The 27,023-nt window shown below is 36.9% G+C and overlaps 1 protein-coding gene across 4 annotated transcripts in view; it reads right to left on the bottom strand.

Annotated features, from left to right (window-relative positions):
* chd2 (chromodomain helicase DNA binding protein 2) overlaps positions 1–26,336 on the bottom strand; it is an 81,953-nt gene extending 55,617 nt beyond the window's left edge. For 2 of the 4 annotated variants that reach the window (XM_035419557.1, XM_035419558.1), the window contains exons 1-8: positions 25,000–26,336; positions 23,052–23,117; positions 22,827–22,886; positions 22,089–22,146; positions 12,371–14,411; positions 11,905–12,016; positions 2,825–3,053; positions 2,096–2,182 (exon numbers count right to left, since the gene is read on the bottom strand). In XM_035419557.1, the coding sequence (XP_035275448.1) occupies positions 2,096–2,182; positions 2,825–3,053; positions 11,905–11,966 (378 nt within the window). In that variant the 5' untranslated portion in view covers positions 11,967–12,016; positions 12,371–14,411; positions 22,089–22,146; ... (1 more) ...; positions 23,052–23,117; positions 25,000–26,336. The remainder of the gene's footprint in view (positions 1–2,095; positions 2,183–2,824; positions 3,054–11,904; positions 12,017–12,370; positions 14,412–22,088; positions 22,147–22,826; positions 22,887–23,051; positions 23,118–24,999) is intronic. The other 2 variants (XM_035419555.1, XM_035419556.1) reach the window with 2 other exon arrangements.
* Positions 26,337–27,023: the final 687 nt, after the last annotated feature.

Below are 27,023 nucleotides of genomic sequence, written 5' to 3' on the forward strand. Positions count from 1 at the left end.
TTACTCACACGTACAGTTCAGGCCAATGGTTTACATACATCTACATACATCAAGTTAAAGATATTCAAACTCAGTTTTTCATAACTCCGCACATGTTCCCATACATTTCTTTTGGCAAGTTAATTAGGGCATCTAATTTGTTCACATGAGGTCATTTTTAACCTATCGATTAAAGACATTAGAGAACCTATCGATTTATTTCAGCTTTAATTTACTACATCAGAATTCCAGCGGGTCAAAAGTTTACATACACCAAGTTGACTGTTCCTTTAAACGGTCTGGAAGATTCCAGAAATTGATGTAATGATTTTTTAGAAGCTTCTGATTTGCTAATTGTCATAATTAGGAGTTAACTGGGAGTTAATTGGCACCTGTGGCTGTATTTAAGGCCCTACCTTTAGAGCCACTGCCATTTTGCCTTTGATACCATGGGAAAATCCAAGCAATGCAGCCAAGACCTCAGAAAAAAAATTATGGACCTCCACAAGTCCGGTTCCTCTTCAGGAGCAATTTACAAACAACTGAAGGTACTACAAGCATCTGTACAAACAATTGTATGCAAATATAAAAATCTTGGGACCACACATACACTGCATCGTTCAGGAAGGAGGCACAAATTAACTCCCAGGGCTCAATGAACTTTGGTCCAAAAGGTTCAACTGAACCCCAAGACTACAACAAAGGAACTGGTGAAGGAGCTGGAGGCATCAGGTACCAAAGTATCTACATCCATCATTAAGAGAATCCTATATCGCCATGGCCTGAAAGGCTGTCGTGCAAGGAAGAAGCTCCTACTCCAAGACCAGCATAAAAACGCCAGAATGAAGTTTGCAGGTTATCACCAGGACGAAGACCTAGCCTTCTGGAGGAGTGTTCTCTAGTCAGATGAAACAAAAATTCAACTGTTTGGCCATAATGATCAGCGCTATGTATGGAGGGAAAAAGGGTGAGGCTTTAAATCCGAAGAACACCATCCCAACTGTGAATGGGGGTGGCAGCATTATGCTGTGTGGGTGTTTTGCTGGAAAAGGGACTGGTGTACTCCAGAAAATAGATGGCATCATGAGGAAGTAGGAGTATCTAGAAATACTGAAGCAACACCTCAAGACATCAGCTAGAAAGTTAAAGCTTGATCGCAACTGGGACTTCCTGGGTCTTCTGACCCACTGAAAATCTGATATAGTACACAAAAGCTGAAATAATTCTGTCCTTTCGCTATAATTTTGAACTTACCTCTTATGGAAATAAAGTAGATACCTGGCCTAACCGACTTAACCCTGGAAATGTATGGTAACATGAAATGTGTGGAGTTATGAAAAAATGAGTTTGAATGTCTTTAGCCTAGGTGTATGTAAACTTTTGGGCTGAGAGTCTGTGTGGTTATTTCAGTAAGGAACCCTGAAAAGTGCCAAAATCTCAATGCTGTATAGGTATGGGGCCATAACTTGGGGGGATGGCATTCCTGCCATTCCAATTTAAACAAATTCATGTGATAACCACTAGGTGGCGAAATATGCAAGTTTTGCATTTCATATCATGGTCGCATGGTGAGGTAAAGGGCTTCTAAAGGAGCCTGTCCCAGACTTGCTTCCTTAAACAAGTACGAACTAAACCTATTAATGTAACCACAAATACACTCAGAAAAATTAAAATTGGCCATTTAAAGTGAAATAGGTTTAGACAAAACTACTCTGCCAATTTAACCAAAACTACACTCACACAAAACCAAGCCAACCAACTTAACTTGATATGCATCCATACAAAACAGAAGCATCCATTTTTTTTTATTAAAATTAAAATTATTTAAATGTAAGTCATAGAAATCATACATTTTAACTCAAATGCACTCTCACTAAACAGGCAGGATCAAAGTAGTGCGTTGAGTCAGACAAATGATGAAAGAGGAGAAAAACCTCCAAAATCCCCCTAACAGGACCAAACATGAAAGAACTTATTTCATAGGTTTCAGTGGTGTTCATGACCACTGAAACCAGTTGTCAGTTCTCATCAAAGAGCCATTCAAATTACGTCAAACTTTCAGCACAATGTGGGTGTTAATGAGAGTAGACACTGTGCTTTCTTGTCTGTCCCTCACCTCTGCTCCGATATTCAGCCGAGCTGGCTCCTGCCGGCTACGGTTTGACCGCCTGACGCCATAAACATCTGGGTGCTCCTCCCACATCTGTAAACATGAAAGGAAGGGTGAGCCGGTGCCTTTATGAGCCCAGGATCTCCACGGAAACCTCACTACGAAAGCACAGTTACCACAAATGTGCAATACAGGATAAATATAAAAAACCGTTCAATTCATAGGAGGCACCCTTCCATGGCTCATTATCAATAGCATAGCAATTAAGAGCCCATTGATCCACCTCAGTCTATCATTAAAATCTTTATTGCAATTTAGCACAATGTGAATATAGATTTCTATTCTTATGGAGCGTCTCTGGCTCTGGCTGTTATTCATCATGGCATGCATAGCCATTTGACGCAATATGGCTTAAGAGGGTAAATAATCCCTCAAAACATTAGAAGTGAAATTAAGAAAAACTAACAGATTCTGGGATTGCAAACCACCGTTTTAAGTCTACTCAGACCAAGGCCTAAATTGGCTGTTGATCAAGCCACAAAACCATGTAAATTGCAGTCCTCCAGCCATGAAGTTGAACTTGCAGGTGCTGTGGCTCTCCAGGACTGAAGATTGCTGGGTTAACCCATCTTGCTTGGTATGGGGAGGAGATTAAATCATCGTACAATAGCGATCAGTAATGAGATTAAGCATCGACTGAGAAACTTCAGGATTTAGGCAAGGAGCACCAGATACCTTTTTGACATCAGCCAGTTTATCCTTCTTCCTGACTGGCTTATCCTTCACCTCCACTGAGGCATGCTGAGACTTTGAGCCGGCAGACTCGCTACCTGACTCAGACTCAGAGTCCAAAGTGCTGTTGGACTCGGAGCGGCGGGACCGTGCCCTCTCACTACCCTGCTCGCTCTCCGATTGGCTCCCGGACTCGGAGGCAGAGTGGTTGGACTCCTCTGAAGCAGAATTGCTAAAAGAAAATAAATAAACACACAGTGACAGGTTAATGCCAGTCAATCCAAGAGGATGACAACAGGCCAAAACTAATAAGCATTTTAAAATGTTTATTCTGTGCCATGCGTATGCCACATTTTACTAAATGGTCTGTTGGTCTTCATTTTTAAGAGGAATGTGGGGAGGACACATTTTGACATAAAACAAAATTCAGCAACATTCTCATTCGCAACCCTCTGTGCCATCAAAATAAACACTTTGCAGTAACTCCTCTAACTAGCGGGAATCACCAGAGAGGAAGTTGGACATTGTTTACGCACGCACTTGTTTGCAAATAGCAACCCAAGCCAATCCCCCTTCAGGCTTAATAAATCCTCTTCGAAAGTAACTTTAAAAATACTCAGACGTTATCGGATTGCATGGGACGAGTACTGCATGGCAGCTGGGGTACATGCTATCTGGGCTGTTAGCAGCGAAGCAAATTGAAAACAAAAAACACATCAGAGAGCTAGTTTCAAATACACAGCAGATTATGCCAGACTCATTTAATAGATTTATTACAAATTCATAAAATCCTAATTTGAAAAGATGCATGCAATCCCATTTTTAAATTAACACTTCATGAACATAAAAAAATGTATCTCTGAGGTCTCAAAACAATATGGGGCCCATAACCATGAGCGGGCCCATAACCATGAGCAGTCCCCTCTGCTTTCTTAAGAGAAGTTTATAAAAGCTGCCAGAAGGGGGCAGCAGATAGACACCCACCAGAGAAGACAAAGGTTTCTAGAAGGCCTCCACACTGACTGAAGGCTGAAGCCACAGTGCCACACCCTCTTATAGCCCATAACAATATTAATGTGGGCCTGGGTCAGTGGCGTTAGGGGTTGAAGGCATTGCTTCATGCCTGGTATTGACGTAACCTCTGAACAGATGATGATGGTCAAATTCAACTACACAGAAAATAGCACGTCCTTCCTGCCAGTGTGGCCTTTCAGCCAACTGCGGCACCTGAAGGAATTTAAGCTTATGACAGCTGAGCCACAGGATAGTGCTCAGTCAGGCAGTGCTATTTATAGCATTAGTTCTATAGTTCCATTGTAGGTAACCAAGGTGACTGTTCTAGTCAAAAGGAGAGTATTCACAATGGTCTATTCAAACTCTTCAAACTATCATCCCTAAATTGAAGGGCCCCACCTCTGCAAAATGACAGCAGTATACCAGCCATGTAACTCAAGGGTACAGAGTTCAATTCCCAGCTGGGCCACTGCTGTAGTACTCTTGAGCAAGGTATTTAACCCAAACTGCTTCAGTAAATATCCAGTTGTATAAAGTGATTGTATGTTGAAAAGTAATCTGAGTAAGAACCTCTGGATAAGAGTCTGCTAAATGACTAAATGTAATGTAAATGTAAAATGTTTAAATTATCTGGCGCCCACTACAGGTTGTAGGAGTCATCCTCACACTAGAACATGGAAGATTCCTGAATCTGTATAAAAACCACATAGCTGTTTTGTGCATTGTAAACACTTAATAATTACATTGATAGCAATATCAATCAGGAAGTAATCAAGATGAGGTATACTTAAGTCTAAAATGTGTGATTTATGAAATATGGAAATAAACAAAAATTCATGAAAGTTTTTTTCACCAAGGACCCCCTGGTACATCATGTACCACAAAAGCCTCTAAATAAATTTTTAAAAACCAACACATGAAGACAGAATGCCATTGTAAGTATAAAGTAAAAAACTTGCAGCTCCATTTTTTCTGTTAGATAAAAATTTTGCACCATCAGTTGTGTACTGCCGGTGTTTCACAGCTCTGTACCAGTAAAGTTAACAACAGTTTATTCAAAACCATATACAAATAAATCAGTCCAATATAATGTTTGATATGAAACTACTTTTCTCTTTTCCTGAAAAGCTGTTGCAGGAAACATTTTTTCAGGTTGGCAGCTATATATATACACCTCAATGTAAACCAGATAAACACATGGAATACAATCGTAAAGCATGTGCTGCATTATGATAAAATATAATGGTTGGTAAATTATAGACAAAAGATTTGATCAGTTCAATTGTGGGAAAATACTGAATCTGATCGACATTCCAGTTGAGGCCAAAAGTTTACATATACCTAGGTTAAAGATATTCAAACCCAGTTTTTCACAACTCCACACATTTCATGTTACCATACATTTCTTTTGGCAAATCAATTAGGGCATGTACTTTGTTCACATCAGAGGTCATTTTTAAAACAAATAGAGACAGATTTATTCCTGCTTTAATTCACTATATCAGCATTCCAGTGGTTCAAAAGTTTACATACACCAAGTTGACTGTCTCTTTAAGCAGTCTGGAAGATTCCAGAAATTCCAGCTTCTGATTTGCTAATTGTCATAATTGGGAGTTAACTGGTACCTGTGCCCGTATTTAAGGCCCTAACTTTAGAGCCACTGCCTTTTTGCCCTTGATACCAGGGGAAAATTCAAGCAACTCAGCCAAGACCTCAGAAAAAAAAATTGTGGACCTCCACAAGTCCGGTTCCTCCTTAGGAGCAATTTCCAAACAACTGGAGGTACCACGAGCATCTGTACAAACAATTGCATGTAAATATAAAAATCTAACAGACACTGCATCATTCAGGAAGGAGGCACAAATTAACTCCCATGGCTGAACAAACTTGGCTCCAAGAGGTTCAACCGAACCCCATGACAACAACAAAGGAACTGGTGAAGGAGTTGGAGGCATCAGGTACCAAAGTACCTACAACATCCATTAAGAGAATCCTACATTGCCATGGCCTGAAAAGCAGTCGCGCAAGGAAGAAGCCCCTATATTCCAAGACCGGCATAAAAAAAGCCAGAATGAAGTTTGCAGGTGACCACCAGGACGAAGACCTAGCAGACCTAGCATTTTGCAGGAGTTCTCTCTGGTCAGATGAAACTAAAATTGAACTGTTTGGCCATAATGATCAGCACTATGTATGGATGAAAAAGAATGAGGCTTTTAATCTGAAGAACACCATCCCAACTGTGAAGCATGGGGGCATCATGTTGTGGGGGTGTTTTGCTGGAAAAGGGACTGGTGCACTTCAGAAAATAGATGGCATCATGAGGAAGGAGGATTATCAAGAAATTCTGAAGCAACACCTCAAGACATCAGCTAGAGGGTTAAACTTGATCGCAACTGGGACTTTCAGCAGGACAATGATCCTAAGCATACCTCCAAAGTTGTAGCAAAATGGCTTAAAGACAACAAAGTGAAAGTATTGGAGTGGCCATCACAAAACCCTGACCTGAATCCCACAGAAAATGTGTGGACTGAACTGAAAAAGAGTGTCCGAGCAAGGAGGCCCACAAACTTGTCTGAGTTAGACCAGTTTTGTCAGGAGGAATGGGCAAAAATTCTGGCAAAGTATTGAGAGAAGCTTGTGGAAGGCTACCCCAAGCATTTGATTCAAGTTCAGCAATTAAAAGGCAATGCCATCAAATATTAACAAAGCGTATGTAAACTTCTGACCCACTGAAAATCTGATATAGTACATAAAAGCTGAAATACATCTGTCTCTTTGCTATTATTTCGAAATTACCTCATATAAATATAAAGTAGATACCCTAATTGACTTAACACAGGAAATGTATGGTAACATGAAATGTGTGGAGTTTGAATGTCTTTAGCCTAGGTGTATGTAAACTTTTGGCCTCAACTGTAACTTATCAGCTACTTGATGGATTAATAAAAACCTAACATTACACTTTTTAAAGGTCACGAGGAATAAAGATATGTGAAGCATGGTACCACAGAGAAAAAATGTTCTTGGCATACGGTGCAGAGTCCAAATGTCACATTAGAGCATCCAGATTGAAAACTCGCACACTTAATTTTGGTCCAAGAAAAAATAGGTTTTCTTTCTGGATTTATGAGTATGGTGCCATGAAGTATTAAGCAACTAAAACGTGTTCAGCGAGGTGAAATATGGTTTATGTGATAGGGTATTTCACTTGGGAACGTGAAGTCAGATATCAAGTGCCCAATGCCCACTATTAAAAATACCCAAAACTACTTTTAATTGGGTAAAATACGAGTATTAATTACTGTAGTGCTGAACGTGTATCCCTTTCCCCAAACGAAACAGAACTAGCCTATGTGTTTAGGAAGAATGCATAAATTCAGCTCTGTCAAACGCATTGTGAAAACAGCGTGGTTTAATTTAAAACAGATGAGGTAACTCGAACTCCAAAATGCACGTCCCTTTATCTTTTCTTGGACGTTTGTAGGTGAAAGGCCTACAGTTATTTAAAAAAATGGAAAATCAAAGTTATTTGGAGGGACCTAGCAACTATGCAAGGTTCCACTTTTCAGTTGGGACGACTGGAATCGCCGTTTATATGTCCTTACAACAAGTTGTCGTGATTTTTGCTAAACATATTGGTAGTTTATCATTGTGTAATTGAACTCTTCCCCAACACAATATAAATATTCATGTACACTGGAGCATAGCCAAATGTGTCGCTTTAATAGCTCATCAGCAGCTAACCCCTCATCATCACTTCATCAACAGCCACAAAATATATTACTACATATTTACAACTCTTATTTTCTATTTAACAAACAACATAAATGATGTCCCACTTTTTAAAAAAATGTAATATTCATTCACATCATTTGTTGCAATTGGAGTACTGTGAACTTTTAATCTGCCTGTTCACTTAAAGAATTAACCATATTATAACATGTGTCTCCTGTCAGGCAAGAATATGCATTTGTGACTGAACCTTCACAGATGTCAAGATGAATACAGGGAAACCTACAATAATATTCTGAGTACTACCACCATTGAATCTCAATCTTGGTTCATATGCATACAGTATTTTGTATCTGATCTAAAGAAATACAAATAAACCATGGATTTGCGTTGAATCATGCTTCCTTAATTCCCAGAGTATCAGTGTATTCAGGGTACCTAATATTAACAGGAGTTCACACATCATTTTTCCTTTATGTACAGGCCTCATGCTTCACTATTAAATACATGTACAATATGCCAACCCAGACAGCCTTAAGTAGTCAGGTCAAAATAAAAATTAAAAACTAATTTGCATTTTTTGAATTTATCAAATAAATGCAAATTAAACCTGCATGTAGAGTACATGCAAAACTACTGAATTTTTTTTAACAAAAATATTTTATAAAGCCACAGTAAATTATCATGTCTTTGTAATTAATGTAATGTACAATTAAACTTTGAAACACACCCTCTCAATACCTGTTCTTCCATTCTTTGCTTTTTTTTTGACCTACCAGTGTCTTATCTCCATACGAAACATTACAGGAGGCAAATCATTCCAGTCAAACAGAAGCTTAAGATCGTTTAGCCCACATGTTGTAAAGAGCTGAGCTATAATTCATGCAATTCAGAACAATGCAATACACTACCACGACAAATTGCCCTTACAAAATAAAAAAATATGTTTGGATGGTGCTTTGAACCTTGACATTTAATTTTTAAATATTTTTTTTTCCACTATAAAATAATAGTTATTTGAAAATGCTGAGCCACAAATCCTCACTGCAAGCCTGTAAGAAAATACCACAGAAGGCAGGCAGGCTGCATCTCCAAATAATGAATAGATGTGGGTGGGTGGGACATACACAGCTACACTGATTTTCTACTGGCCGTCAAGTTGCTATGCAGGAAAGCCAACCAATCCCTATTCACAACATACCCAAATGACCTTTGAGCCACTTCCTACTCCAGCTTCCTGTAGTTCCAAGAACACCAGTGTAATGCAGCATGTCTGACTAGCTATGCGGCACAAACCAAGAGCCATTTTGTGACTTTGAAGTGGACATGCAGCCATTTAATGAAATATGAAAAGCACTCACACTGGTTAGAAAATCCTGTGCTCATATACAACAATTTTTCATCAGGAACAATGAGATTTTTTTCTGGAAAAACAGGATTGCAGTGAATAAGCTGTGAGCCTCAATGTACACTAGTACTCTTTATACAGCTCAGCCTATAAAATGGCTGCCTCAAAAAGAAGCAAAGTTTAAACACTGAAAAAATTAACCCTTTGGGGGAATTTTTCCATGGTTGTTGAGCTGAACTTTCTACCTTCAACAAGACTGTTACCTGTTAAATGTCAGTCTTCCCAATAAACACAGCCTAAAACACAACAGATTGCAGGGCCTGATTTCATATTATGGATTCATATTATAACAAATGAATATACCACATTAATTCTTGTCCAAGCAGTCAGTCTTCAGACTGAAGGGATTTAACACTACAAGTTATCCATTTGTTCAGCAAGCAGTGCAATATATTGTATTGTCAATAAAAAAGTCAAATGGAAGTTGAGTTTGACCATTCAATTTAATGTTCAGGGTCAATTCAATTTTAACAGAGGTTATAAGTCAAAAAGGGATAAAATGTACCCTATGTCCCTCTATTAGAGATAATTTAACAATGAGCATTTCACTCAGTTTACTCTCCATCATCTCCTGAGCCTCAGTTTGCAAAAATGTCAGAATGTTCAATTCAACCAATGGTCAAAGCAGTATGGTTGGTTGTCCAATTTTACCTTGTTTTTCGTCCCCAAATAAGGTATTCAAAAGGTGACATTTTGTGTGATGTTCAAAATTGTGAAAAGAAATGCATTGCTAGGTAGCTTAATCAAATACTTACCATTCAGGAAGTGTTTTAAAGAAAACCAGATTGTTTCCCACCTTGGCTAGCTTTCTGATCAAGCCAAGACCACAAAAATTAAGTACTCACCAGATACAATACACAAAATTAATAGACATTCCATACATGTACATGTCCCATACATGTACAACTTTTATGAAGTGAAGCATCAATACACAGTATAGTTCTCAATAGTTCTCCATTACTGCAGGTGAGACAGATGCAAATTAGATGTGTTCATATCACAAATTATCCCACTCTCTCATTGACTAATAGAACAGAAAATTGACACACGGCAGCAATATTTATTCATTTTTTTAACTGCACTGGAATCTTACGATTTTACTCTGAGTAGCCCAGACATGTCATATGGGAAATTGCATCATGCAGAATTAAGTGACTGACAGGACGTTATTAGCACCCAAGTGTTCAATTATTTTCTTAAAGATGAGTGGCCATTTATTCAAGCAACTGGTCAAAGCATTCAGCTTCAAAATTCTGACAACCAGTTCACTCAACTCTAAGAGAGCCTTGACTGATTGGCGTGATCTGAATTTTATACTGTTCTTTCAGTTTGATTCCTACTTTGAAAGTAAAATGCTACTCTGTAGTACTGAAATGAATGTGTGCTAAGTACGATGCCATCCTATAGACCTATAGTTTGTGACCACAGTTGTTTAGAGCCGCTCCGTTTCTTGCCACACACTTAACAATCTGTTCTTCATGTGTGTATACACACACACTCCTCTATATATACACACAAACATACATACATACAAACACACACACACTAACAGAAAGTACTGACTTGATTAGAATACCTTTATATACCTTTTATATTCCATACCATTTACTGAAGTGCAAAACTCTCCTGATACCAATCATTACAGTGCTTTATCAATAAGAAATTGAGGAGGATATTTTCACTTCACACACACAAACACCTGACTCCACGTGTTTAGACTGTAGCCAAGACCACCGGACCACCTTGTACATAATACAGGAAGCAGTTTCACACAATAGGCTAAATGACCCAACTACAACTTTGTATGACTAAGAACGGTGATTTGGGGGTACCATTTGCTTGTTATATCAGTTTTATGAATGAGTGTATGAAAATACATCAGATAAAAGCACACTTTAAACTACAAATATGCGTGTGAACTGTTAATTCTGGCGTAAGACAGGAATGAATAAAATGTGTACAAAGGACATTAAAAATCATACATTTATTACAGAAATGGTGACAAAATCATTTTGCAGACCATATTGAAAACATTTTTATAAAATAAAATGATAAAAAGAAATGTTAAATAAATATAGCTTACATTTCTTAGCAAATCATGTTCAGATTGTATAAGTTTTGTCACTAAAACTTGTTAGTCTTAGAAAATATCACCACATAATGGAAAAACTTTGTTACAAGAGAAAAATTCTTTTTTTGAATCTTTAGTATGTTATTCACTTACCAACTACTTAACTTAAAGTATGATGATAAGGCCTATACATTCATTCAGAGATCAACAGCTTTGCCTATAAATGCTGACTATGGTTGTATGTCTTACAGGAAAACAGAGGTAGTTCAAGTCACTGATTCCTTGTCTATTAAAACTACACACAAACTCAGGTTTGTGTCGGTCTAACTTCATTCAAGCCAGTAATCTAAGGAATCACAAAGGAGGGGTCCTGTTCTGTAAATGCCTTAATTCTTTTCTTTTTTTTTTTTACTGAAATTTCTTTTCTTTTTTTCTTACCTAACCACGTGTGATGAGAAAACCCCTTAAAATGTTTTAAATGGGAATTAACATTATATCTAAGATGGTGCATTGCAGTACCTACTAATCAGACAAGGTCATTTTAGGCTCTCACAAACGGGCACGAAATCACTAAAATCATGTGTCGGATTTTCCAAAAAGCCTGAAGACTTCGTCGGGATGGCTCACTATCGAAAGCCCGATGCTTTCTTTGGGCCCAAGAATCTAGTCTTAAGTTTTAGAAATGCTAGAAAAAAATAGGGTGTGGCTATTCAACAATTCCAAGGTCACTGATCAAAAATAGAAGTAAATGGAAGAAACCGGCCATTAAAAACGTGTACAGGTGAGCACCCATGCTTGACAAGGTAAACAATCAAGTCAGATGTCAAAAAGGGCAAGAAAAAACTTAAAAGATCGTACCTTGATGCATTGCTTTGGGTAGAGCCTTCTTCCTCCTGTTTTACAGTTTTATTCTTCATCATCGTGTATCCTGAAAACTTTTATTTGAGGTGATCTGATGTCCCGGTATTTACTGTCAAATGTTAAAAGGAAGGTAAGATGTCATCCAAGTTAGGCTACATTTGCTGTCTTTTGCAATGAGAAAAGCAAAGCCTCGACGTAGCGACGACACTGTACAAACAGAACAGCATTGTCCCGGACGTTTTAGACGATAATGTAAATACTGTAAAGTATCAATGAACAATTGACAGGTGATCACAGTCATCAATGTAACATAACCATGTGTTGAAAGCATTTTTTTATATACACGCAGGCAGCCAGCAAGAGTCATGCATTATAACTGCGTCATAAGACAAAAGACGTTTTAAAAACTATTTCAGAAATAAAATTCGCATGATAAATGAAAAAAAGACCATTGTAAACATACCGATTCCAAGTACAAACAGGTAGAATTGTCTTGCTTTCCCGTTTGTCGAACGAGTATTTATTCCGTTTCGCGATTTCGAAAAAGAAAACAATTCGTTTAAAATATATACGTATAAGTTTGTTATATTCGAATTGAAATTTAGTTACAAATATCCACCGTACGTAAGTAGAGACAGAAGCACGTTAACGGAGCGGTCTAAAAATGGAGGTGCGCCATGGCTGCCTGGTGCTAGGCTGGGAAAACAACGACTCGCGCAGAGACAGCACAGTAGCCTACTCCTCTCGACGAAAGAGTCAATTTAACACAAAAACGGCTTAAATTTTTTTGACTAAATCAATCGCAAGCAATCTATATTTTCTTTCATTAGCCCCTGCGGAAGGCTCAAAGTTTTTTTAGTTGCTGGAAAGTAGCTTGAGAAAGCCCAGCGTTTCTCAATGCGCTCTCCGCTCCAAGGCTCAGCCGCCATCTAGAGCTCCTTCCCTGCTCTGAAAGCTCAGCCTTTGATTGACGTTCTTTCCATTTACCCCAGTACCCAGGTGATGTACGAAAGACCCACCCCTTTAATTTTATACTGAAAATACTACAATTATATGTTAATAAATCCAATATAACTTCAGCCCATCCCTTGGCATGACTCCTAAAGTGTCCTAAACCAGCCCCTCTCATGGCAAAAAGTGGGAGGTTATGGTTATAAAAGGAGATATTTTGATTTTTTTAAAGTCTCAGAGCCATCACTTCCTGTTCAGACAGGAAATGAGACGACTGGAGCCATTTTATAGAAGCAACACAAAAGAGTATTGGACACCATTACAAGATAGTGCCTTCGCATCAGATTAAACTCATTCTGACTTGTATAGTTGTGCAAGCAGCCTATTTGGAAAAAGTACTTTTGAATAGTGAGAACTAATTTGCCAAAGCCACTGCTTGCATCCATTTTGAAATATCTCTTCAACATAACATCGCAAACCAGGTTTCCTTAAAGCCAAAAAAATCAGAAATATTTAAATTAACCACTGTACAAATGGATGACATGGGGGAATGTTCTTATTCAAAAGTAGAGACCCCATATAGCACCCCAAAATTACCCAATGTACATTAATTCATGAGCCAACCATACACATTTGGTTTTGTGGTACCTCAAAAATGTAAGACTGATCCATGTAATTGGAATTAATAACTTTATGGTCAAGTGGGTTGGTAGCAGTGGTAAACTACAACAAATCTCTACAAGTTTAAACAAGGTGGGTCAGTTTGATGGATAGAAACCATTGTCCCATTCAGAAGGACATATCCTAACCAACAATTAGTTGAATTAAACAAACACACATTTTATTTAAGGAAAAACAAATAGCCCAATGAACCACTATGTTAGAACATCACAGACTAATGACCATGAACAGGGGGAAGCCATCACATGAGGAACAGCATATCATTTGATTTTAAAAAAACCTAAATTCAGAAACCATCAAGCTGTATTCAAGGTACCATTTTAAAATGATTGACAACAGATTGACCAAAATTGCTTTAGACATCTGAACAACTTCCTCCCCTCCTTTATATAGGAACGTGAAGAAACAATCTTAAAATGTTAGCTCTAATAACCACAGCTGGTGGACCGTGCATTCATATGTCATGAACATAAAAAAAATCAATTGGAAAAAAAATGTACAGTGAACAAATTTTTTTTATTAAACACCATCAAAACAAATCAATGTTTTAAAAAATAACTGACATTAGAATACAGAGTAAATTCTTTTAAAAATTGGAAGCACTACAAAAGCAAGAAATCACTTTATAAACACGGTTTGTACTGCAACACTGACCGAAACATCCAAAGCACTTAAATTGGTTTTACAGTCATTGTCATTTCCCAGAAGAAAAACATAGAATAAAGTCAATGATGTAGCTGATAGTGTCATTTTAAGTCAAGAAAATTAGCATTTCCAAAAGAGAAAGTAAAGCCAAAAACCACAGATAGGAGGCAGCATCTTGGTGACATACCAGTAGTCTCCACTTCAATCTCTTCAGTTGTGTCAGTGGTCTTAAGGGAATTAAAGGAAAAAGGGAAAAGTTGTAAACACAAAATGCATGTCAAAAACAGCAATTTACGCAATATCTATAAATCAGCAGGGTATGACATAACATTACTGTGAAAATGTTTTGTATTAACTGGGTGAATAAAAAAGGCACAAATTTAATGACTGAAATGACTATTGCCACTAACTCCCCCCCTCCCGCCAAACAGGCTTTATATATATATATATATATATATATATATATATATATATATATATATATATATATATATATCTTTAAATGACCTTGTACGAAGTTGAGGAAAAATAGTCGGCAATTAATCTGAAAATTGAGTTGGCAAACATTTTAAATTCCATGAATTAGCCAATGATTAATACTGCAAAATTACATATAACACAATACCTCATAACAAAATACCATAAAATCCAAGAGATCAAGCTCTAATAATACAAACTTGCACCACAAAACTATGACCTGAAGTCATACATCCATAGACTGCAGTACTCAAAAACCTCTCCATTTCTGATCAAACTTTAATCTGTGACCAAAATCTACAACCACAAAATAAAGCTTAGCATAAATATGCCTCTATTGGCCAACTGAAGTCTAGAAATGCACATGCTCATAATCAATATTTCACCATTGTCTTTCCCACATATTTGTGACAGCTATGCAAATGATGTCATATGTCAAATGTTCTTAAATGGTTTTGCACAAAATGGGAAAGAGTTTGGCATTCCTAACCATATACAATCCCATTTCTTTTTTGTGGACTGCTGCGTTTCAACCACAAAGTTAAAAAATAGTTCCAAAAAGAAAAATACATGGGAAGCAGCAGTCCGCAAGATGGTAGATGAGCACACCAGTCAAAATACATACAACATTCAACTCTCAAAAACAGTAAAGTTGAATTACAGCAGATGTCTGTCATTTCCAGAAAACTAGAACCCAAAAACAAAAGAAAAATCATTGATTCCCACAACTCAATACTTTAAAAACTGGATGCTTTTGCCTCTGCATGTCTAATGAATTTATGGTTCAAGACATTGTGGAAGGAATGACAACTCAACTCATTCAATTGTACCGACTAATCATTTGATGCTTTTACATTTAAAACATGACCATGTGAGTTTATCGCTTTTGAGAAAATGCATCTCCTTGACTAATTAGAATTTTTTTTAATGTAATCATGCTTTAGTTTGCATACTTAAGTCAGTAGTTGAATGTTTGTTATTCATAATTGTGTACTTAACTAGTAATAACATTGCAGTAGCATTTTCATTTTAGGTGCAGACAAGCCATGCAGATCAGTATGAGGTACTGGGTAAACGGGGCAAAGATAGCAGTTCACACTAATTCAAATCAAGGTAGGCCTGATATTCTTCAAATATTAAGTATATACTTCAAATAAATTAAAGATTTTAATGATAAAACATTTTAAGATCCATTGAAATAAAGCTTGCATGTGCATGTGAATTGTGAAAAGCAGAGGACTGTTTTGCAGAACTTTGAGAACTTCATTATATGTGGTCATTGGCTTTAACATCTTTTTTAGAGGACAAGTGGGAGTTCAGCGATGGGACTGCACCAACCAGCTAATGAGTTGAACAAAGCCAAGCAACTGCTTGTAGAATGGTTGTATTTTACCATTTCATTGAACTGGCTTCCAGTTAAAAAAATAAAAATAAAAAAAAATAGCAGGGACTACAGCAAAAATATTTACTAGACTAGTATAATCAGTCTCAAGGTACAAGGAAAATAAAATCTTTTCAACCATTTTTAATAACTTCACATGTCCATGGACTGTGAAAAAATTTCACATTTTCAATAATATTTGAGAAGCAAAAATTTCCATCTCAAGTTTTGATAAAACTAAATCAAACCATATATTCAGACAGTGGCAATGTATTTGGAAATGGAGTCGAAGGGTGAGTGGTCATTAACTATCAATGCCAGAACAGAAAGAGTGTTGTGAAATTAAAGTCACAGATAGACCAATGGCAAGAATCCAAATGTGGATATCCAAATGAGCTCTTGCAGACAGTTCACCAGATGGTGAAAAAGCTAAAAAGAACAAGAAAAGATCTTGGCCCAGCCTTTGGGGGGGGGGGGGGGGGGACTATACACAGGTGGCACTTTTGGAATGAAGTGAATTCAATGAGGGCAGGGGACAGGGGTTGGGGTTTATATGCTTGTACCACAGACCAGCCTAACATAAACGCTTCCTGATCAAAGTCGGCAAAAATGTTGTACTTGCACCATAATCTTCAGTAGCCTTCAGCAGCGTCACTGGTTACAAAATGAGTGGATACTGTACTACAGCTGCACCCCAGCATAGTTTAATGGCTGGGGCAGTGGTTCTGCAGGAAGTGTACTATACCACAGGGCTAGCGAAAGTCACGGGACGCCACTGTGGTCAGGCTACCCTTGCACAGAGCCTAATCTCTTTTTTGAGTACAAACTATTAGGCAAATTAAGAAAATTTGGCTCCAAGTTCCTTAATGTGTGGTCCTGCGTTATTTCAGTTCGATCTGAAGCTGAGGCATAATATTTCAAGCGGTGAGTTTATGGTTTGGTAACGTTTGCGAAGATAAATGGTCCATTCACTGGAAAAGCATGATTCATGTACTTGGGTTTATAGAAATTGAATACCAGGAGGAAAGTGCACTCAGGCCTCTGCTCCCACCAACCCCAAGAATGACTGGATTGTTCTCTTCAGGGGTCTGTTTGCAACGGCCATTTGTCCTCTGTAGAAATGAAGAGTCCAGTTTGTTCGCTGCTATTTTCTTCAGAGACGGCCATCTTGAGCAATGTGGAATGTCAAGTTACCATTTGCTAATATACAAGTTGGCTAGTTAAACTCCAAAGTACTTGGATTACTGCCAGAACAATAAAAATGGTCACTATATTTTGTAGGTAAATGTCTAAGCTGTACATGTAATGAATAGCTAAATAAGGCAGTTTATTGCAAGACAATCCCAAAGGTAAAAAAAAATGCATTTTTTAAAATTCAACTGAAATCCAAGCCTGTAAGAAGCCTCCATGCAGAAATTTTTACAGCAGTGGCTTTTGTTTTGTTTTTATTCAAACAGCAGCTAGATGGCAGACCATTAAATGTCTATTCACCAGCAAGTTATTTTAGCAGCCAAGGCAAGTTTTAACAAGAGCACAGACCTTTTGGTACCCAAAACACCATATGTATATTTAAACCCTGATGTTATGCAATATGCAATTAACAAGTCTAAGCACTGCAAATTTCTCTTGGGTAATGTTTCTTTTGGAGGTGGTGGGATGGGCTTCTGTGCAAAAATGTTCTTAGTGATATGGTGTCTATTTTCATCAGAGAGCCTCAAATCAAAAGAAATAGCTGCCCAACTTCAAGCTCAGTGCAGCCAGAGGCCAATGGATACAACCATTACAAAAGAGAAAAATTAGTTAGTATTAGTTAATTAGGCCTAATTAGTTAACAGCAGCTGCAAATATGCAGTTGTTTGGTGGTATTGGAACCTTTACACAATTTTTTAATTCACACGATCTTAATCCATGCATATCTGAGCAACAAAAGCAAACACATTCAACAGATTAGGATAACTCTTGAATCTAACATTTCCATGCATTTAGATAAGACATTTACACATGCATACAGAATGTTCACAGAACAACTGAACTGAATCTTACCCCATCAAAACACGACACATGTAGGTGGTAATAAATGCTCAAAATACCACATCTGATCATGTGGATCATTAGCAAATGCAGAGGTAATGTGATCCTCTATATCTTGGGTTTAGGTGTGTGTGTGTGTGTGTGTGAGAGAGAGAGAGAGATAGAATCTGATCACTGCAAAAAAGTTGCATAGATCTGGATAAATCTTTGAACAAAGTAATTAATGACTATATACTAGGCTTGACCCAGTGTTCAGTTTAACCACTGGCATATGATGCATGATCCCCACACCACAAAAACATTTTGTAATTACAATTTTAAACCATCAGATATAGCCAGTTCTCCTCAATTTGGATATTAGGCAAGTAACAAAATTTAAATAAAAAATCATGCAGAATTTATTGACATTTAAAATTGTGGATAAATCCTTATTTTCCGTACACACACTCAGAATATTCATGGCATATTCATTTATTTAAATGATCCTGAAGCGCATGCTTTGTTAATGACAGCCTTTATTGCAGGTTGTACCGAAAACTAATGCGGTTGTTAACAAAGTGGTGTATTGTTTTTTTTTTTTTGTTAAGTGTAGGCTACCTAAGTGATGGAAACAGATTTTTCTAAATTGAATTTATTGTTAAAACGTGTGGCGTGTTTATTGTTAAAACATGATGTGACATTCAGATCGTAGTTTGATAGTTTGAACAGTGGAACAGTAATTAGACACCCCATCTGATGTAACCTGGGTGCTTTTGTATGTGCAAAATCAAAAAATACGAAACCTTCTTTGGTCATGTGACTGCTACCAAAAATAACGTTGTATCCTCACACTCTCCAAAGTCAACAAATGTTACAAAGAAAGTTACAGAGAGAGGCTAATACAGAACCATGCAAGATCTGACAGATGTTTTCCAATGTATTTATCTTTTGCCCATATTTTAAATTGGGATTTTGTTAATTCAGTTATTAGGGTTATTACTAATCTGGGCTATCCCTTTACATTCACATGTTCATAGTACGGCTGTTTGGCAGACAAGGAGGACGGTAACAATGAGCTAGCCTTACGGAATTATACCAGAAGCAAATTTTTGTTCATGTCAAAGCCATTGTGCAACAATTTATATTCATTTAACACTCATCCATTAGTTTTGTATGTTGCATTTGGTGCAACTTGTTTTGCAGTCTTATTTATTAATTCATTTTTTATTTGGAATAATATTTGGCGCAAGCATAAGTTTGTCTGAGCACTGTTATTGTTTTATTGAATTAGCTGCTAAAAGAGATTATGCCCAAGTACTGCACATCTGACTGCACTACATATAGGCCGTTTACATTAAGTATAATGAAAATCACTCAAGCCATTTCAGCGTATGCATTAATATCAAGATGGGTACTGAATATCAGCAAAAAGCTTACAAATATATTTTTCGCCATATCTCCCACCCCTGGTTTAAAGGTTATTTATTTAACTTAAGGTATAAAGTCTGAAATGATTTAATTTGCATCAAAACAATAACATCAGAATACTGCAAATATCTACATTTCATCCATCTTCTTCACTGCATTTAAATGGTCATGTGGCTACGAGTGAATCACTGAGAAGCGTTTTAAAGGGAACCCTGCCTGTTAAGACTTGTCGGCCTTAATATGGTGTAAATGCTTTCAATTATATAAATATGTTATTAAAACCACATGAAAGATTTTAGTTATTAAAAAAATAAAAAATTTTAATCCTTCGCCATTGTTATTACCGTCACAATGCACTCTGGGTAGTGACATCAAATGGTTACACGGGTCTCGGTCCACTGCTCTTGTCCATTGAGTAGCACTGAAAATGTCTTCTATTCAGCCTTTTCGATTCGAGCAAAAGCGGGACATTACTCCAGAGTAAAGCACTGAAGACAGCCTTCACTAAATAAATCAAAACGATGAAGATTGGAGGAGACAATGGTGTCTGTGCAGCAACTGCTCGCCTATGCCAACAGAGATGGAAAAGTTGCCTGTTGTAAAGTGCTGCACTTTCTAGCAGCAGCCGTTCAAAGACACTTGACCATATGGGTCAAACTGTTGTTTTTGGTGAAACTGAATATACATATGAGGTGGATCAATAATAACGAAATGAGCTTAAACCAGCGATAATACCTCCTTTAAATGCACAATCCCTAAATATGTGCTGATACACCAAGATGTTTATTGAATCCACCCTATTCACAGATATCCTGTGTATCACATCACACAAAAATTGTGGCATCGTATTGATATTTTTCACTATTAATAAACGCAACTCTAGGACAAAACAACTGAGTTAACCTTCAGTGCAACCATTTTACATCATCTACCCAAAGTGCACTGCGCATCTAAAATAATGGAGACCTCCATAGGTCAAAATTCCAAAAAAGGCTGGTTTTAAATAAATAAATAAATAAATAAATAAAATTAACTGAAATCTTTTGTGTGGTTTTTACAACATATTTCCATAGTTGAGGGCATTTACAACATATTGAGGCATACAAGTCTTAACAGCTGGAGTTCCCTTTAAGGCAGTGGTTCTCAACCTCGGTCCTGGGGGCCCACTGTGTATGCTGGTTTTCGCTCCAACCACAGTTGCAATCTCTTTAGCAAGCTGTTCATTTTTCTTAATTAGGTGTTAAGAGGAATTATTTACCCTCTTAAGCCACATTATGTCAGAAATTGCTGTGCATGGCATGAAGAATAAAATCCCATTGTGTTACTGTGTTGCTTTTTAAGTAATTGCAAACAATCACTTAAAAAGAGGTAACATTTTTTAATAGATCAAATTAACGAGGGGAATTAATAGGCTCCTAATTAGGTTGCTGAACACATGTGTTTAAGTGCTTTATGTGCATAATATGTCCCTTAAACTAATTAGCACAATACAGGTTTGACTTGTTATCATTTTCTTAGTTTCAGAATTCTTCGTTATCTATCAAATGATTAGATTTAGAGGCCAGGTGTCCACACTTTACCCAATTAGGAACCTGTTGATTTGCCTCAGTCTTTATTCAGATTTTTAGTTAAAAGGTTTTTTTAACCTCTATGTAATCGTCTACAATATAGCACAATGTGAATATGGGACTTTTATTCTTCATGGCATGCATAGCTATTTCTGACACAAGGTGGTTTAAGTGGGCAAATAATCCTGACATGAAAAGCACCTAATTAAGGAAAAATAATAGCTTGTTACAATTCCGGGATAGCAATTGTGGTTGGAACAAAAACCAGCATACACAGTGGGCCCCCAGGACAAAGGTTGAGAACCACTGCTTTAAGGGTTGAAAAAATCGTACAGCTTCATCACAGGTTATAAAGGTCCCTTTGGACATGCATTTTGAGATTCGTTGTCAATCCTATTCAAATCACCAAAATAAATGAAGGAATGAATTAATAAATAAATTAAAGTCGTTTCATTCATTTATAGTCAATGCATATGACATTCAGCTTTTTTGTTAAAAAAATTAAATCAGCCAGGTGTTCATGGAACCAATCAATGTTGCCTAGATTTTTCATGTTAGCAAAACATAATGCAACACAAAGTAAAAGTTGTGCCATGGCTCAGGGGGCACATGGCAAAGTCCAACACTTGTAAACTCCCAGTTATGACCCGTTTCTAAACCACCAGGGCACAATTTCAAAGGACCATAACCTCAACAAAAATTCTGTTTGATGTTATACACAGAACTCTGTAGCTGTTGATCTGTAGGTTCTAAGAGCAGCTCACGAGTACACAGAACTCTCCAGAACATTTAGTGAGGGCAGACCATCTGTATTCTCACACAGCGCTAACAGTGTAGGATTTATTCATAATAATCTTTGAAATACAATCTTATAAATAGACCAAGCGTCCATTCATTATACTACACCCCATGTCCCTTCCAATTACTTGAACCTTATCAATAATTGAACATAAAATAATGACAACCTTAACTAACCTTGATGACAGACACCTGATGTAATTTGAAAGTTTACCCACAACAATGACCAAAGAGATACTCACCAGGCTGTTTTCACTGTTACAAATGCCAGGGCTCCTTTGGCTGGACCACTTCTGAATCCTGTGCAAAAACATTACTATGTGAGAATTCACAGTGGCATGTGTGTTAATCTCAAACCCTAAACAGACAATGTCTAACCATACCTATAATTCACATTCTACACCAATGTTTCTACCATACAGAGAAACCTGTGTTAAACTGATTAACAGATGTTACAGCTACTAAAATATAATAACAAAAATATTGTAACTATTCACATACATGTTGAAAATTCACTTCTGAAAAAGCTACACTTTTTGAACCTGTGAGTGCAACACTCATTACCATGTCACATGAGGGCATTTATGTTGGAACTCCCCAAACATCTTAAGCCACTCCCACCTAATGCAAAACAACCCCCTTCCCCCACCCCAGCCCTACCTTAACAGGATTTCCCTCTCAATTGTTAGGTGGCAAGTATTAAAATGGTCAAATGTTTTAGCAGATGTTAAATTGTAACCTAATAAGAATAATAACAATAATAATAAGTGTATTAAGATCATTATAGAACCAACCATCCAACTATTGTGTATAGTAATCACAATAGTAATGTTGGGTTTTTTTTTTTTTTTTGGGGGGGGGGGGGGGGGGGGTACAAAATGGGATTCATTTGTCATGCATAGAAACCATGCCACCAATGTTCAGCTATAAGCAGAGGAAAATATTAAGATATGTACATTTAAAAATTGAAGATAACCTACTTTGTTCCGATTCTTCTATGGCCTTGCTCTTGATATCATTGCGGTGCTCTTCAGGAAAACCTTCAAAAGTAAAGGAGTCCACTTTTAGTAACAAAGAAAAAACATTTTCTTAAACATGACTTGCAAACACACAGCACATGCTGCTGTTAATTAGAATGCAACTTAAAATAAAAACATTTTGATGCATTTATTGGGCAAAAGCAGTTCACTTAAAATCAGTCTCACCGTCCTATAACCAAAACAGGCGACTTCTCCTTTATTTGTCTTTATTGCTTCAGTACTTCATTAGTCCTGAAATAAAAATTGAGGATTGTCAAAAAACAAACCAAAAATGAAGCTTACAACTTTAAAGCTTTATCAAAATCAACACCAATACAAGTGTTTTCTATTAGAGAAAAAATGCTACATCAAGTGATCTATGTCTGTGGCTTAAACACGGAACATTACGTCCAGAAGTATTTTCTAGAATCTATATATTTCGCAAGCACATCTTTATACAGTAAATACATCAGTTTTTTTATTACCATTTATGAAAATCATCTTCAAACAAATTTTTTTTTTTTTTTTACCTCACCAACTGCAATTATGTAAATAAACTAGTTAAATGGCATTAGTCAAAGCACCAATGGCCAGCAGGCATCTTAAAATTAAGTACTGTTATTGTTCTGGGTAGAAGTGCTTTACTTTGAACCAGACTGTATTTTTATTTAAAAATAGAACTCAAAAGTCTCTTACAACTAATGTAATCCCATTTATCATTATAGTATTGAGGACGTAAATAAAAAGGCTAACTATATATTTGATCCACTGAAAAACTATGAACAGTTCCTGAAATTATGTGCATAATAAAAACAAACCATTAGGCTACTCAACTTAGGTTAGGTTCACAGCTGAAAACCACATTTATTTTTATATTTGTCCAAGACCACGTTTCATTTGAAAGCTTGATGTACTAAAACAGAAATGGACTGTGAAATTGTGGCACTTCTTTTAGTACACATACAAACTGTGGGGATTATAACCATTTAAGACAGAAAAACTCTTAATTATGACGTATGGAAAACTTCAACAATACTAGCCATCTATATCAGCATTTACTCCTGTCATCAGGTTAATTTTGTTTTGACACTCTCCAACACTGACCTTGAATTTAAAAAAAAAAAAAAAAAAAAAAAAGGACTTTTAGATTATCAATATAATATTGGAAACAGTCCTATTCGATAATGGACGTTGGGGATATGTCACTGTGCTCACAATTTCATATTTATAATTCTAGAGTCAAATGGCAAAAAGATTTGGAAATATTTATGCATTTCCTCCCACCCACACTCACCACAAAGAGTTAAAAGCCAACACCCTGTTTTTTTCTTCGAAAAATACAGTTTAAAATGTCACTAAAGCCACCTCAAATCAAATTTTAGAGTTTATAGCAACTACCACAAAGCAACATTAAAATCAGGTAAGTAAATAAAATAATTTAGCAGGCTATGCACGAATAGCGTAGTAAATTGATTTAACACTAAATCAATTCCAGTATAAATCACAGAAGACATTACAAGTAACTAAGTTCATACATTTCCAAAACACTAAACTACATCGTTTCATAGATTTGGTCATTCTATGGTAAATGTTGCTTTTACAGATAAAAAGTTATATAGGTATAACTTATTTAAATACACGTTAAAATGTAAAAAAATAATAATAACCTTGTCTCCTTTTAAAATGCCTTAAAATAGACATGTTGATGTTCCAAATACTCGAACAGTTTAGTTGGGTGCTAACCAATGTTTTTTTTTTTGCTGCTTTAATTCTTAATTTAATGCCAGTTTCCCCGTTTAATTCCGGCAAGGACATTTGCTGTATCTCAAGGACAAAGCACGTTAAATGCGTAGGTTCTAGAACTCCTTAGTTTTCATAGTAAAGATTTCCCTATAAACAAATGTTTTGCTTCCGGAATGCCGTCGTATTTTCCCGCATTTTCCTGACGCAGAAAACGAAAACCCCATCGAAATATTTTTCTAAACAGCCGGTTTCCTTCTCTTGGCTGAAAACCCACGATGGCCATTTTAACAGTCGACACTAGAACCCTCTTTCTAGCCTCCATATTGTCACATCTCTGCTCATCCCCTCAAAGCGACTAAAGCACCGTTATTTCTCGTGTTTCTTACCCTACCTCGGCTGAAATGTTCATCCTTTCTTTCGTCTGTGCGTCCCAGCGATGCTTTCCCCGAATATTTCGCACGTTTTGTCCGTGTTCTCACCCCTACCCGGTCTTCGTTTTTCTGCCATCTTGGGCTGTGGTGGGTGTGTTGTGAAGCTGTGTGTTACACTCGTCCTTCTCCCTACCTCAGCTCGCTCGGTTATCCTCTTCAATATGGGCTGCCCTTCTTTTTTAATGTAATCGTGCACAACTTCCTCTAGCAGACAAGCATTCTGGGTAGTGAAACCACAGCTCTATCTCCATCTTTGTAGGTGGAAATTGTGCAAACGACAATGGCCTTAGCTCTGTTTGCAAAATTTAAAAGACTCAATGAGATATCTACACTTTTGTCTGTTCCATTAAAAAGAAAAAAAAGACATATAGGCTAAGGGTATACAGTCATACAAAAACACAAATGAGAACGTTAAATAATAAAAAGTAGTTGGTCTCCAATTTCGAAGCTATGGGATAAGTAATATTATAGGCTATGTAACCAAATGTAACAATACGAGACAAATGTTGCCCATTCTGAATTTACTACAGTGGCTGCGCGTGTGTATTATGTATCCGCAGTCAAAATGAGAAAGGAATTCGGGCTGACCAGCTTTGAAAATCGAACGCTTTTCAACGCTGACCTCTCCCGGGATACACTTTTAGACTCAAAATTTGCACAAAGATCTCTGCGATAATGAGTTAAGACCGTAAACCCAAAGGACAAGTCACACAAACAAGCAATTCTCAACAATTTACCTAGAAATAATATAATTTTTACAGCATGCAAAAAGCACTCTGATTCAAGGCTACATGATAGCGAATTACTTCAAGTAATATAAGTCTGCAGCACTACAGTACTTAAAACAGAATGCTGACGGATGCTGTAGTCAGGAGCAGTAGGCCTACTGTAGGCACTATAGTAGCGTAGACTACATATGTGCTACAGCACCGTATCTCATTGCAGTCTGACTGGGGAAGGGAAATTTACATTTATAATGTTAACTCGATATTTACCCTACACAACTGAACGAATGTGACATCAAATCATTTAAAAGAAACGAAATCAGCCGAACAATTCCACTGAATTCGACAGGACAAATATAACACTGTGAGGTTATAATTTAACAGGCTTGCCTCGTTAAAAGTTAAATTACTATATACGCCGTCTAAACAGCAGCAATGTTTATAAGAATTACATTCAACAATGGAATTCCGCGCTTAATCACTGATATTTAGTTCATTTCGTAGTTATTAACTGAAATTCTGTGAAATCTAATTTATCTTCGTAGCATCAGGGCATTCGACGTTCTTCGCCCAGACGCCCACGTAACCAGAACGTGCAGTTCCTTTTTCTATTTTTTTATTATCTCCACCCCCACAACCGACCAATAGGATGCGACTTAGTAGCTTCTCTTCCGGTTGCCCTGTGCAAGACTGAGGAGGGTATAATGGACTCAGCCTAGCAACAGCAACGAGCCAGTAGAAAGCGGCCAAGATATTTTCTGATCGACTTTCAAAAAAAAAAAAAAAAAAAAAACTAGGCTATAGGACAGTTACAACGATTTGCACCACATTACAAGCAGAACTATGATTTTAGGAAGCCTAACTACTCTTTGTATTGTAGATTAATTTGAAAGTATCTAATTTGAACTTTCTAATTTACTTTCTCCCCTGAGCATCCAAATTAGGCTATGAGAAATTAATGGAAATTGAGACGAAGTATGTCTTTTCTTATCTTTTTTTGTCATTTTACTTTATTTCTTTTATTTTATTTTTTTCTTTTGATGATGTTTCCCTTTTCTACTTGAAGATTCTATTCAATATTGTCTTGAAATATATGCTGTTCTTTTTGAAAATATAATTTGTTCAGATTTAATAAAGTTGAAAAAAAACTTTTTTATTCAACAGTTGAAAAAACAATGCAGGCCAAAATACTCTACAGTTTAATAGTTAGTTGCAGGTGCTATACACATGGTCCACTGGAATAGGCCTGGACTAGGGGG

This window comes from Anguilla anguilla, chromosome 5, assembly GCF_013347855.1.
Source record: "Anguilla anguilla isolate fAngAng1 chromosome 5, fAngAng1.pri, whole genome shotgun sequence".
Lineage (NCBI taxonomy): Eukaryota > Metazoa > Chordata > Actinopteri > Anguilliformes > Anguillidae > Anguilla > Anguilla anguilla.